At 40.4% G+C, this 13,717-nt stretch overlaps 1 protein-coding gene across 9 annotated transcripts in view; it reads left to right on the forward strand.

Annotated features, from left to right (window-relative positions):
• eml1 (EMAP like 1) overlaps positions 1-13,717 on the forward strand; it is a 54,182-nt gene that overhangs the window by 25,175 nt on the left and 15,290 nt on the right. For 4 of the 9 annotated variants that reach the window (XM_029461088.1, XM_029461083.1, XM_029461084.1 and 1 more), the window contains exons 2-7: positions 4,132-4,314; positions 4,570-4,623; positions 6,525-6,663; positions 8,164-8,211; positions 11,783-11,911; positions 12,091-12,119. In XM_029461088.1, the coding sequence (XP_029316948.1) occupies positions 4,132-4,314; positions 4,570-4,623; positions 6,525-6,663; positions 8,164-8,211; positions 11,783-11,911; positions 12,091-12,119 (582 nt within the window). Of the gene's footprint in view, positions 1-1,860; positions 2,043-4,131; positions 4,315-4,569; positions 4,624-6,524; positions 6,664-8,163; positions 8,212-11,782; positions 11,912-12,090; positions 12,120-13,717 lie in introns of those variants that run through there. The other 5 variants (XM_029461087.1, XM_029461086.1, XM_029461089.1 and 2 more) reach the window with 5 other exon arrangements.

The following is a 13,717-nucleotide window of genomic DNA, read 5'->3' on the forward strand; positions in this document are numbered from 1 at the left end:
AATACTTTGGTTTATGACCAAATAACTGCAAAACCAATGACAATCCTATCATCCTCAGCTGTACTTTGTGTTTAGTGCTAATAAGCTAGTGTTAAGTACAGCCTCACAGAGCTACATGTGTGTAGAGTATAGTAGTGTAGAGTGTAGTTTTATTATCAAGCTTATTCACTTTCACACCACATTCACTCCAATTCAACTGTGTCTCCATCTGTACCTTTCTCCCTGTCTCTCTAAATCACTCCCTCATTTTACCTCTTGGCATAAAATGTAATCCTGCATGCCACGTGATTATGATTAGGTCCTGACTTCCATTAGTGAAGCCACCTGAAGTCGGGTTGTTTAGTAAGTGTGACTCATTGGTCTTGGGAGAAATGATTTTCCAGAAGGCATAATCTGCAGCAGCTGAACTGCCACAATGGCAGAGCACCGCCTGGCTGTGTGTAGTCACGTTTTGAAATTGCAAAGTACTGTTTGCCATCTGCATCCAGTAAGTAGATAGATAGCGCTGTCCCACTGGCTCTGAAAAACAGGAATTGTTGTCATAATGTTGTGACAGGCCGTTTCCTGCAGACTCACGTTTCTCTGATGTTTTGGTTTTCTGCAAACGCTGGTTGTGGTTTTTCAGAACCCCCCCCCCCCACCCCCCCTTTGTGGCGCAGCTTAGCCTGACTTTCCATCAAGTCAATTTAGCTTTATTGTTTGGCTTCTCTGCACCGCTGAGTGAAAAGAAAATAGACATCAATCACTCTGCTTGTCAGTGGATTAGTGTCAAAGTGTGCAGGAGTACGTGGACACATGGTGAGACAGCTGGTATTATGACATTACCCCTCAGAGGAAATTTCCTTAACGTAATGTTATTTTATACCTTGAGTGTGCATTTATATTTATATCCTCGCCTGTGTGTTAATATATTATATGGCAGTCTGTAAATGCTCCAGTGAAGGAGTGAGTCAGCTAGAAAGCCAGACAGCTCAGATCAACACAGCGCTGCCGCAGGATATATTTTATACATGAGGTTACAATGCATAGCTCAAAATATGAGAGTGCTCCCTTTGCGTTGATCAGAGGCATTTTCCTGGGACTATTTTAGACGTTTTACTCCTTCAGTGTATTGATCTTTGTGGTTGATGAGAGTGCAGAAGGGGTCAAATGGGTCAGAGCATGTGTGCATACTCCAGTGTCCATTATTGATGTCAGTGAGGTCAGTAGATGATGCAGAAAATAAAGTAGGGGAGGCGGAGCGGTTATACAGCAGGAAAAATGAACTGAGGAGAATGAATGTTTTCCCTTCGTTTTGTCCCTGTGGCTGAAGTGATGGACAAGCACTTAAACAGGCAGGTGGTCCCACCAGAAATGGCATCGCCTCTCAGAGGAAGGTAATAGGGAGCAGCGTGTCCCGACGCATTAGGGTGAGCAGATAGACGGGCTCAGAGATCTGTCTCAGATTTGCGACACAGCCACATATTGACCTAGATAATGAAATAGGGACAGAAAAAGATATTCAGAGAGTAGCTGAAGAAGACTGACAGACATGAAGTAATTTCAGCAGCCGGTTGACAGGTGTAAACTGCGCTCTGGGGCGAGAGGAGACTGGTGGGGTGTATGATCTGCTTTTGTGGGGATGAAAGAGAGACACGTGTGTCCGTGGGTGTATGTGCTGATGGATTTGTTGTTAAATGAAGATTGACATCTTACTGATTCTGACTCTCTGGGCAAATTTAGCCGAATCTAAATCATGACTGCTGTGGTCACATCAACACACATTCTTCACACACACTTTCTGATTTGCGTCCCGTCTGTGAACGTGTTGTGGGGTGTTAACTTGCCCCAGAGGTTTGAACCGGGGAGCAGGGTGACAGACGGAGGATGTTAGCGCTGTGCCGGTCCGTGACAGCCAGTCATTGTACTTCAAGGACCAATGGTATCATGCTGTCATTGTTGGGAGCAGACCCTCAACAGATGCTGAACAGATAATAGAAGCTTTATCTCCGGATATTCACATGTGAATATGAACAAGCGCCGTTTCAAAGGAAGAGTCTCAGGTGAGCGGAAAGTTATCTGGAAAAGGCTTTGTGGGTTTCAAATGAAGAAGTAAGATTGGCGTTGTGCGTTATGAAACAAGAAATTTCCTTTGAGTAGAGATCTGTCTGTAAGTGAATGTATGAGCACACTATACTTCACTGCTGGGAGTGTAATGTATTAAATTATGCACCTGCAGTTTTCATCTGCCTCCATTTGTGCAGATGAGGAGCTTTCATTATGGACTCTCTCTTGGTGGGCCGGTGCATTGTCAATATGAAGCAGTGTATCAGTGATATCTTTTCTTACGTGTCCACCACGCTATTAATCACAAAACACGAGTATCTGTCACGGCGACTAAAGGGAAACGCTTGTGTGTATACATGCACACTATAGCTGGTGTGTTTCTGTGTGAAAAGTAATTGGTTGATTCAGCCTTTCTGAATTTGCTCAGATTTCCATTTTCTGCTGCAAGCATAAAGTGTCCCATCTGCATAATGCACCAATTTACCATCCGGTCTCATCAAGGGTCTCCCCGACTGAAACAATTCATAACAGGCAGAGGAATTCGCTCACTAATGAGATTTGTCCACTCTGTGAAATTGCATGTTCTGCCAATTAAATTAAAATTACCTCATTGGACCTTGTGGGAATAAATACTTCTGACTACTTGTGATCTAAAAACATGTCTGACTGCACGATTTGGGGATTTTCTACCTGAATATATTCTCAATTGTTTTGACATGACATTTTTTGCAGCGATTAAGAAATTGACTTTAGGCTTTCAAGGCTTTTGAAGAGTTTTAAGCATATTTTGATGATTATAAAGATAACGTTGTGAATCGCAATTATTTTGGCCAGGATAATCATGATATGTCATTTATGTTCTTTTTATATTAAAGTAATAAAAATACTTGACACCGAAAGGATCTTTTATCTACAAGCAAATATTTGCGAAGCGGCTCTGGTCCGGGTTGTCCTGAATGTTTAAAACGCTGTCGTACTTGACTGTTTTTAAGAATCTTATCTACAGAAGTCAAGTGCTTCCTCAGATTTCCATAATGTAACCGGTCGGACGCGATTCAGCTCAGAATAAACACAGAGTGCAGATCCGCCTAATCACCAGATGCCTGCTCTCTAATGCATAATGCATCACTCTGTTATTACATGTCTGCAGGGGAAACACAGCAGTGATTTACATTAATATTGCATCGAACTACTGTGACATCAAACTCTTAATAGAGGCGACCCTGTGTGTTGTCATTAATGAAGTGGACCCTGGTGGCCTGTGCTTGGCCTCTATCAGGATGTCAGGTGGAGAGGTGATAATTGTAAGGGTCGCTGGAACCGACAGACTTGAACCCAAAAGCACGACACAGAGACAGGCAGAATACAATATAGTTCAGTTTACTCAGTAATCCAGGCAGGGTCAAAACGGCAGGTCAGGCAAACAGGTAAACTAGAAGATCGCTGGAGAGCTTGGCAGGAAAGCACAAGACAATCTGGCAGGGAACAAGTGGGAGAGAACTGGTATATATCCTCTGAGAGACTAATGAGGGAATGGCTTTTCACTTTCCTTCTGTCCTTTTTGTCTCCATCTGCATGAAATAATAGTAATGGTAGATAGTAATCTAAAATCCAAGAAATGTAGGGATGCTGTTTTTCGGGGGGTAATAATTATATAATGTATATACTGTATATACTGTATATGTAAATAAACTCTATAAAACTCAGATCACAAGTGAAAACTCCAACTCAGTGTGCCTTTTAAGTGGTTTCAAAAAGAAACATTCTGAGAAAAACTAAACCTTTCTATCGGAAAGGATGTAATCCGTTAAACAGTGTTATGCTAAGCTACGCTAACCACCTTCTGGCTGTAGCTTCATATCGAACACACAGACATGAGAGTAGTGTCTATTTTCTCCTTTAACTCTTGACAAAATGTTGAACTATTTATTTTGAAGAGAACATGTTCGAATAGCAACTCAGCCTGCGGTAAGCAGCCGTGGACAGCACTCACTGACTTATATTTGATATAATATAAAAGGCCACTATAGGCCAGCATCGGGACATTTTCCAAATCTCTGACATGAGCTCTCCGTGTTTACACAGATGACAGTGCGTCAGCAGCCAGCAGTATGGAGGTCACCGACCGCATCGCCTCCTTGGAGCAGAGGGTCCAGATGCAGGAGGACGAGATTCAGCTGCTTAAATCTGCTTTGGCCGACGTTGTGCGCCGGCTCAACGTGTCCGAGGAGCAGCAGGCGATGGGCTCACGCAGAGGACCCACCAAAGGTAACATACACACACAGACATGTTTTTTCATGGCTTTTTCCGTTACTTCTAAAGGGTCAGCAGTTCTTCTGGCTTGCATGTTCTTGGAGGTTTCCTTTTCCACCTTCTCAACTTTGTTCTCTCTCTTTCCCGATGATGTCTCCTTTCCTTTATATCCTACTTATCTCCTTCCTCTCCCTGGTGTCCTCTCTCTTCCTCCCTACCTTACTGTGTTGTGTTGTGCCCTTAAACGTGTTGTGTGCGTCGTGTGCATAGACCCCACTTTGATGAGAAAGTCTCCATCAGCGAACAGCAATGTTGGGAAGCAAGGTAGGCTGACTCTGAAGTCTGCCTGCACTAACTAGGCTTGGTGTTGTGTTTACAAAAAGCACATTTCAGTCACTGCCTGCTAGTATTGTGTTGTATCCAGTGTAGTATTCCATTAGGAAACACACAGTTACTTTAAGCACGGCACTGCCTGAGGTCAATGCGCCGTGATCTAAAGACAAAGATAGAAACAGATTTATTGTCAAACGGGGAATTTGTGTCTGCAGTGTAAATAGTCCAAAGACTCACTGATCATTTTGAGTTATCAATGAGTGTCACTTAGTGCGTAATAAGCTGCAAAGTACTCATTTCGCATATTTCCCAAAATGTCAAACTATTCCGTAAGTTATAGGTAAATCAACACCTCACCGTTAAAAGACACAACCCTGTACTCTGAATCAACTCTTCCTACTGCTACTGCTCTCCACCGGTTTGTTTTTGTGGTGTAATAATACTGCATGCCGATTGTATAGGTATATAGTATGAGGTGTGTTTGATACAATTTGTCTCTAAAATAGCCTCCTTACCCAAGAGGCTGTTGAAGTCTGCATGTGAAATCAGCTGCACTTCTTGCCTCTCTGTCCTCAAATGTTGCTTTTTAAGTAATGAAACAGAAACATATTATGATTCTGAGCTGCTGCCAGTTTCAGTCTCCAGAGTGACTGCGGACGGATGGAGTTTCAGTTTGATTTGGGAGCTGAAGGATGACTCAGAGCTGTCCGTTATTCTGCCTTTTAGCTGCAGGGAGTCAGCAGCCTGCTTTCCTCTACTGAAGCACAATCTGTTTCAGAAAGCTTCACTCGTGCACACAGACTACATATGGACAGTCACAGACATACACACAGAAACACACACATTCATCTTCTTTAACATGCTAACAAAATAACAAGCTCAGTTTGCCACCGCTGCGTAATTACTACATGAAAGATAACAGAGCAGTGTGTGTGTGTGTGTGTGTGTGTGTGTGTGTGTGTGTGTGTGTGTGTGTGTGTGTGTGTGTGTGTGTGTGTGTGTGTGTGTGTGTGTGTCTGTGTCTGTGTCTACTGGATGAAACAGGGTCTATTAAATATTTATCACTGCAGATAAAGCTGCAGCTTGGATTTGTTATTCTGGGCTTGCCAACTGGTGTGTGTGTGTGTGTGTGTGTGTGTGTGTGTGTGTGTGTGTGTTTGTAAATATATCTGTATGGAAAAGTGAGCAAAACGGAACAACATTACCAATAAAATGAGAAGATAAGCTAATTTCTATTTGCATTACATTTAGGATTTATCATGTGCTGCATATACTTGATATATTACAGTGTGCCATTATTTCACGTCTCTTTGAACCCTCACTGAAGAGTATGATATAATTGCAGAGAGGGTATTTTATATGTGTGGTGTTTAAGGCTGCATCAATGATTGTACACTAAACGACAATTAGTGCAATTACTAAGTGTTACTGTTCAATTTATGTTTTTAAAACCATCATTATTGCATTAACCAATAACAAACAAAGAGAGTGGACAGAAATGTGATTCCTCAGTAATTACACATTTTATGGCAGAAGGTTTTTTTGTGCAAAACTTCACAGTCCTTCAAGACATCATGGTCTAACCATATTTTACTTATACTGTAATAATAACAGGTGAGCTGGAAACAAAATGTCAAACCCAATAATAATATTACATGCATAAACAGAGAGTGAAACCTGTTACCCCAGTGCATGCTGGGAGGCTTTGCACTACACCTGCCCCTCCTCCCATTCCACTTATAATCAAGATAATTATACACCCTGAAATGCAATTTTCTGACTCTCAGATTTGACTCTCAGAACTTTCATGACACCACAGTTGTCCCTGATACTACACTTGGATTCAGCTTATTTTTTCTGAATATGCCCTGTTGTTGTCCTTTTTCTTCCAGCCAGGCCAATGATTGCCACCCTGCCATTACGGCCCACAGTAAACAACGGGACCATCCTACCAAAGAAAGGCAGCGGCACTTTGCCCTCCCCATCTGCATCTGGATCCAGGAAGGACACCAGCACAACAGCCAGCAAGAGGTGAGGAAAGAAATATACTTAGCTACTTAAGTAAGTGACTTATGTGTTCGGTTTGGGATACAGCTCTAACTCAAGTCGAGTGTTTCATCTTAAGTGTCGCTTTACTGAACCTTCGGGTCTCTTTAACGCTGTGCTACACGTGTTAAATCCAGATAGAGCTGCATGTAGGCCAGGTTGTGAGGTCTTATATCACGTCTTTCTTTCCAGACATTTTATTTGCCTCGAGACATTTTTTACTCGTGTCTGTCTGCTTCATGTCAGATCATTGGAGCCATACATCGTCACATATTTTTATCAGCCAAGGAGACTGACATTTAACAAGGCTGATAAACAGAGAGACAGTGTTGTCATGTCTGCTCGTGTGTGTGTGTGTGTTGTGTGTGTGTGTGTGTGTGTGTGTGTTGTGTGTGTGTGTGTGTGTGTGTGTGTGTGTGTGTGTGTGTGTGTGTGTGTGCGCGCACAGGTTATCAATATTGTCTGTCAGGGGAACAATAGCCTGTTCCTATCTCTTGATGACATTACCATAATCCAATGAAGCCCAGCAGACAGCAGGGACCAGCTCCAGTCCTCACTGCTGTTAACTCCCCTGTGGTGTTATTTCCTTGATTTTCTATGTGTGTATTTATATTTCTGCTCTGGGGATGTTTTCCAATACTGAGAGTTGTTACTTTTAATGCTCGCTGACTGTCACTTTGAGGTGTACTGGAGAGATTGAAATGTAGCAAGTACGAGGATGGTTGATAGAAACAAACCCCAAGTTAGAGGATATCAATTTCAGGAAATGTGATTTAGTTTTGTCTATATCCTTGTTTTTGCTTTTCAATTATTCATTTATTTATTATATTTATATTTTATATTTATATTTATATTTTATATTTTATATTTTATATTTTATATTTTATATTTTATATTTTATATTTTATATTTTATATTTTATATTTTATATTTTATATTTTATATTTTTATAGAGAAATACTGAATCCCTTGTTATTTAATTTCTTTATAGGTCTTTAAGTTGACACAATTTTAATTTATTGAGTACTACTGGAAAATACTGGAATTAGCCAATAAAATACCCATTCTTTATAATTACTTAATTTAAACCAGGTGGTTTTGAACCTTGCTATTCCCAATTGTCTGCTTGGATATAAATGAAGCTAATGAATGTCTTTTCTTGCTGCTGTGCTAAATGGACGGTTTGATTTTGACCGACATTGAATATTAACAATTTTAAGGGCATCTTCTTGACCCTAATTGCAGCAGTCTTCTCGCTTGTGAAATCCACAATCCTCCTCTCAGGAACCTCTTAAGTTTTGATTAGTAATGATTTATTCTGTAAAATGGCGAGGAAGATTTTTAGCTTCAGTCTCTGTTTATCTTTGTGAGTCTGTCTTTCCCATATTTCCTGCCTTGCATGTCTCTCTCTCCTTTCCAACTATGTTATGTCCTGTTTATGTCCTCCTGTCCACCTACAATGTGATGTCCTGCCAATCTGTCCAGTTTGTCCTCTCTGTCTCGCTCTACCAGAATTCTCTACCTGCCCCTCAGGTGAGAGGATCATCAAGTTACGATATAACATCACCGTCTGCTGCGATGCATACTAACCATTACTTTCAGCTATTAATTCATCACCGAGTTACATGATAGTTGTGACATTGTGACATTTCTCTCATTGCTAAAAATAATCCTTATTTTTTGTTGAAGTCATCGTCTTTGTTTGTGTTGTTTACAGTGTGTGACTGGGGTTAGTCCAAACTGCAGATCGGTCACAATCCCATCAGTGTTGGCAAAGAATCAATTGCCTTCCCCAAAACCCTGTGGCCCAATTACTATGATCCCTCGTGGGATAACAAAGCAAACAACAGTCCCTCTCTTCTTTTTACTATTATTCTCTTCTAGAAAGTAAGGGGAGAAGAGAAAGAGAGAGATTAAAGAATATAGAGATAAAGAGAGAGAAGATGAAAGAAAGGGAAGAGGAGAGAGGAAAGAATAGGAAAAGGAAGAGTAAGAGAAAGAGAGGAGAGGAAAGAGAGAGAAAGAGAGAGAGAAAAAAGGAAGAAGGCAAAGAGAGAAGAGAGAGAGGTGAGAAAGATAAAAAAGGTAAAAGAAAAGGGGGGTGGAAGGGGGAGTGGAGGAGTGGAGAGAGAAAAGAAAAGTAAAAGAAAAAAAAGAAGGAGGAAGGAAGTAAAAAAAGAGAAAGAAAGAAAGAGGGGAGGACCAGAAATAAAGAGAGAGATAAAGAGAGAGAATATATAGATATTAAAGATATAGAGAGAGTAGAGAAAGGAGAAAAGAAGAGAGAGAAAGAATAATGATAGAGGAAAGATGTGAATATATAGATAAATATATTATAAAATGATAGATAGGAAAATGATGAAAAGAGATAAGGAATAGGAATAGGAAAAAAGAGAAAGATATTAGATAGAGAAAAAAATAAGTAGAAAGGAGAGAGATAGATGAAGGGGAGAAAAAAGAAAGATAGAGAATAGGAGGAGAGATGAGAGAGATAGAGAGATCGAGAGAGAGAAAGAGAGAAGATGAGAAGAGAGAGAGAGAAAACATATGAAGGAGATAGAGAAAGAGAGGGAGAAAGGAGAAAGAAAGAGAAAGAAGAAAGAGAAAGAGAGAAAGAAAAAAGAGAAAAGAGAAAGGAGAGTAAAAAAAGGAGAGAGAAGAGGAAGGAGAAAAGAGAGAGAGATAGAGAGAGATATAAGAGAAAAGGAGAAATAAGGAACCGGAGTAGGGCACGGGTGAGAGAAGAAAGAAAGGACGAGGCAGAGGAGGAAAGAGAAAGAAAAGGAGGTGAGAAGAGAGAGAGAGATAGAAGAGAAAGAGAGTAGTGTAGAGTGATGAGTAGAGGAGATATAGAAAAGGAGAAAGGAGAAGGAAGTGGAAAAGTCGGGAAAAGAAAAGTGGAATTAGGAGTGAAGGGGAAATGACGAGGAGTGCTTGGGGATAGAGGAGTGGAAATGATAGGAAAAGGTAAAGTAAGAAGAGGAAAAGAGAAGAGAGTATAGAAGATAGAGATAGAGAGAAGAGGGAGAGTAGGGAGAGAGGAGAAAAAAGAGATAGAAGGAAAGAGAAGATAGAGATATAAATATAGAGCAGAGGTAGGAAATAAGATAAAGTGAGGAAAGAAAGAGGAGAAAGAAAAGAGAGATAGATATAAAGAAGGAATGATAAATTAAAAAGAGAGAGGAGAGAAAGAGAAAGAGAGAGAGAAGATGAAAGAGAAGAGAGAGAATATAAAGAAAGATAAAGAGAAAGCAAATAGATAAAGAAGAGATAGAGAAAGAAAGATAAAAGACGAGAGATGAAAGAAAGATAGAGAATGATGAAAGTGATGAAAAGATAGAGAGGATATGGAACAGAGAGGTAGAGAGAAAAGAGAAATAGAGATAGATATGAGAGGATAGAGAGAAAGAAAGAGAGAGAGAGGAAATGAGAAAGAGAGATGAGAGAGGGAAAGAGAAAGATAAAGAGAGAGTAAGTAGGAAAGAGAAAACCAAGATCGAGAGAGAGAGAGAGAGAAGAGAGAGGAGATAGAGAGAGAGAGAAGAGAGAGAGAGGAGAGAGAGAGAAGAGAGAGCAGTAGAAAAGAAAAGAGAAAGAGAAAGGAGGGAGAAAGAGAGAGAAAGAAAAAGAGAGGAGAGAAGAAGGAGAAAGAGAAAGAGAAAGAGAGAGGAGAAAGAAAGAGAGAGAGGAAAGATAGGAAAGAGGAGGAAAAGAGAGAGACGAAAGAAAAGAGAAGTATAAAGAAAGAGAGAAAGAAAGATAGAGAGCAAAGAAAGATAAAGAGAAAGAGAGAGGATAAAGAAAGAGAGAGAAAGGAAAGAGAAAAAAAAGAGAAAAAGAAAGAGAAAGAGAAAGAAAGAGAGAAGAAAGAGAAGAGAGAGAAAGAAAGAGAAAGAGACAGAGAAGAGAGAGAGTAAAAAGCAAGAGAGAGAGAGGAAAGATAAAAGAGAGAGAGAGAGAGAGGAGAGAGAGCGAGGAGAGAGGAGAGAGAGAGAGAGAGCGAGAAAGAGAAATATAATATATATAGAAAGAAAGAAAGGAGGAAGAGTAAATGACGATAGATATAGAAAGTAAATGAGAAAGGAGAAAGAGAAAAGAGAGAAAAAAGAGAGAGAGAAGAAGGAAAGAATCAAGAGATAGAGAAAGATAATGCGAGAGAGAAGAGGAAAGAGAAAAGAGGAGTAGAAGAGGAAAGCAAAGAGAAAGAGAAAGAAAGAGAGAAAGAAAGAGAGAGAGGGGTCGAGAAAAGAAAGGGGAGAAAGAGAATAGAGAGGAAGAAAGAAAGATCGAGAAGGGAAAGAGAAACGAGAGAGAGAAGAGATAGAGGAGAGGAGGAAAGAGAAAGAGAGAAGGAGAGAGAAAGAACGATACGCGGGAGGACAGAGACACTGGCGCGATAGAGAGATCGATCGAGAGAGCGGAGAGAGAGAAAGAGAAGAGCCATAGCCAGAGAGGAGAATAGGAAATCGTAAAAGAGAGCAGAGAGCGAGAGGAGTAGAGAGAGAGAGAGAGATCTCTCTCTCTCTCTCTCTCTTTCTCTCTTTCCCTCTCTCTCTCTCACTCCCTCTCCCTCTCTCTCTCACTCCCTCTCTCTCATATTCCATCTCCCCTCTCTCTCTCTCTCTTTCTCTCTTTCTCTCTCCCTCTCTCTCTCTCACTCCCTCTCTCTCGTATTCCATCTCCATTCTGCTCTTTACTGAACAAACACACACAGGCTCTCCAGAAGGGATAACAGCCACCGGCCAGTTTTAGGATTTGTATAGACTTTTCTCCCATAGGGCGGATTAGGTGACTGGGCCTACTGGCCATTGGATTGCTGATGGAGTCTTTTCATTGTTAGAAATAGGCAGGCTGTCTGCACCGCCAATATGCAGATCTGCACAGGTCTGTACTGACATTGTAGTTATGATCACCGGAGTGGATAAATGTGGGGAAACTACAACAACACTTCTGCAAAGAGTCACACGCAATTTTAAGGCAGATTTGAGCTGAATCACGAGAGAAGGCAGAGGGCAGTTTTAGGAAAGCAGCACCATGTATTTTTATGACCTATTTATTTCCTGTCTTTTTGTTTTGCCTCTGTCCACCTCCCTTCTCACCCCAGCACTGTGAGGAGAGCCAACTCTAACGAACATGTGGGAACGCTTTCGCGGAAAGATTCGGGCGACTCCAAGGGAAACCGAACTCGCGCCGGATCCACCGGCAGCAATTCCAGCGGCAAAAAAAGTGACAGGTAACACAGACGTCATGCAAAATCAGCTTTCTCCATGTAATGGCTCAAGCATTCATCTTCTAGTTTGAAACACCAGACAAGACGCTGATCTCCTTATGAAGCAAATCTAAAACATACAATGGTTTATCTGGAGGCGTGATGCTGAATGACAGATGTCTGTTTACTCATTTACTTTGCAGCAAACAGAGGGATCCAGTGTTCAATGCAGGTAAGAACTAGAGGCACCTTTATGGCTCTGTAGCCCGACAGCTATGATATTTCATGAGAGTCATTTGACACCACATACTCAGTGGCTCCCTGTGTCAGTTTAAGGTCAATGTATATTTTATAAATCCTGTCAAAATAAAGAAATTACTTCTCAGTGCCTAGAACTGTTTTCTGCACACAGAGGACCACTGAGGCTACTCTACATGTTGTGTGTCAAACATTCATCATTTCATGATCCATTCATCACAAGTCCACTTCATCCATTACTACATCTTCACATCCAGACTTCCATTCATCTTCTCTTTTTAATAAGCTCTTTATGCCACTAACCATTTAAATGTAATTAAATTCAGATATATTTTCTTTTCAGGTCTCATACTTACTCTTATAATTGTGGCCATTCTGACTATGTTTCCACGAAAGAGAGACTGAGGAGATGTGGTTTGGCAAAAAGTACAATATATTGAGCCAAGCTGCACAAGCCCCCTACAGCTGTCCAAATTAAATAAGTTTACATAGATAATTTAAAGCACTTGTCACTGAGTCCAACTGAACTATAGATACACCAGGCTGCCACCATTGTACCCCTGAGCAAGGTACTTAACCCTGAGTTGCTCCAGGGAGACTGTCCCTGTACTTAGTTCAATGTAAGTCGCTCTGGATAAGAGCGTCTGCTAAATGACCTGTAATGTAATGTAATATACTTCTGCAAATTTCCGGCTAACCAAAAGCCCCAAAAAGCAAACGTTTTTAAAAGATTAATGGAGTCCCAGAGCTCTACGACTACGAGAATGCAGAGTTAGGATCACCAATAGTCATTATTGCTGTAATAATAACAAGACCCAGGTTAAAAAATAATACAATTTCCTTTTAAGTTCTTTCAGCTGTCTTCATCTAAGCTACCTGCAACCTCGCTTAGATAGCTTTGGCTCATGATTACTCTTATTTTTCTGGCAGATTTTAAACAACTTTTTAGTATTTGATGGGATATTTGGGAGCTATGGTACGTACAATTTTTTTAATTCAGTAGCACAGGATGAGCCATCCATAACATTTGGGATTTTTGAGGGACTGATATGAAATGAATTAGGTATTGATCCAAATGTCCATCTTCAGCATGCTATTGATTTTTGTGTAAATTGAACTGCTGTTTCTCATTTGGTTTACACACCTGGCTCCACTTCCCTTCATTTCAGGCTGCAAACAACACTCCATGTGATTACTTTTATTTAAGTAAAATTATTTAGCTCAAGGTCAAATTATAGCAAAGAATATAAAAATGACTAATAAATCTTATTTCCCAACAGTAACCATCAGATTTCCACAGAGTTATTTATTACGACTGTGCACCACTTATTGGATATCTGAATTAATTATTGACAAATCTCCTGCAAAGCGGCCCGATCAGGGCAGCAGGATGGACATAAACTGCTCCTAGGTGACAGTTAACCAATACAAATGATAATTGCTGCTGTAAATTCTGCCAATATAATGCTTACCTGCAATAGATGAAGTGATTACATGCAAAGTGATTCATTTGAAACAACAAAATGTGCTTTTTACTTAAATTTACTTTCATATGATAAAGAATAGTTAGAA

Source organism: Cottoperca gobio, chromosome 22, assembly GCF_900634415.1.
Source record: "Cottoperca gobio chromosome 22, fCotGob3.1, whole genome shotgun sequence".
Lineage (NCBI taxonomy): Eukaryota > Metazoa > Chordata > Actinopteri > Perciformes > Bovichtidae > Cottoperca > Cottoperca gobio.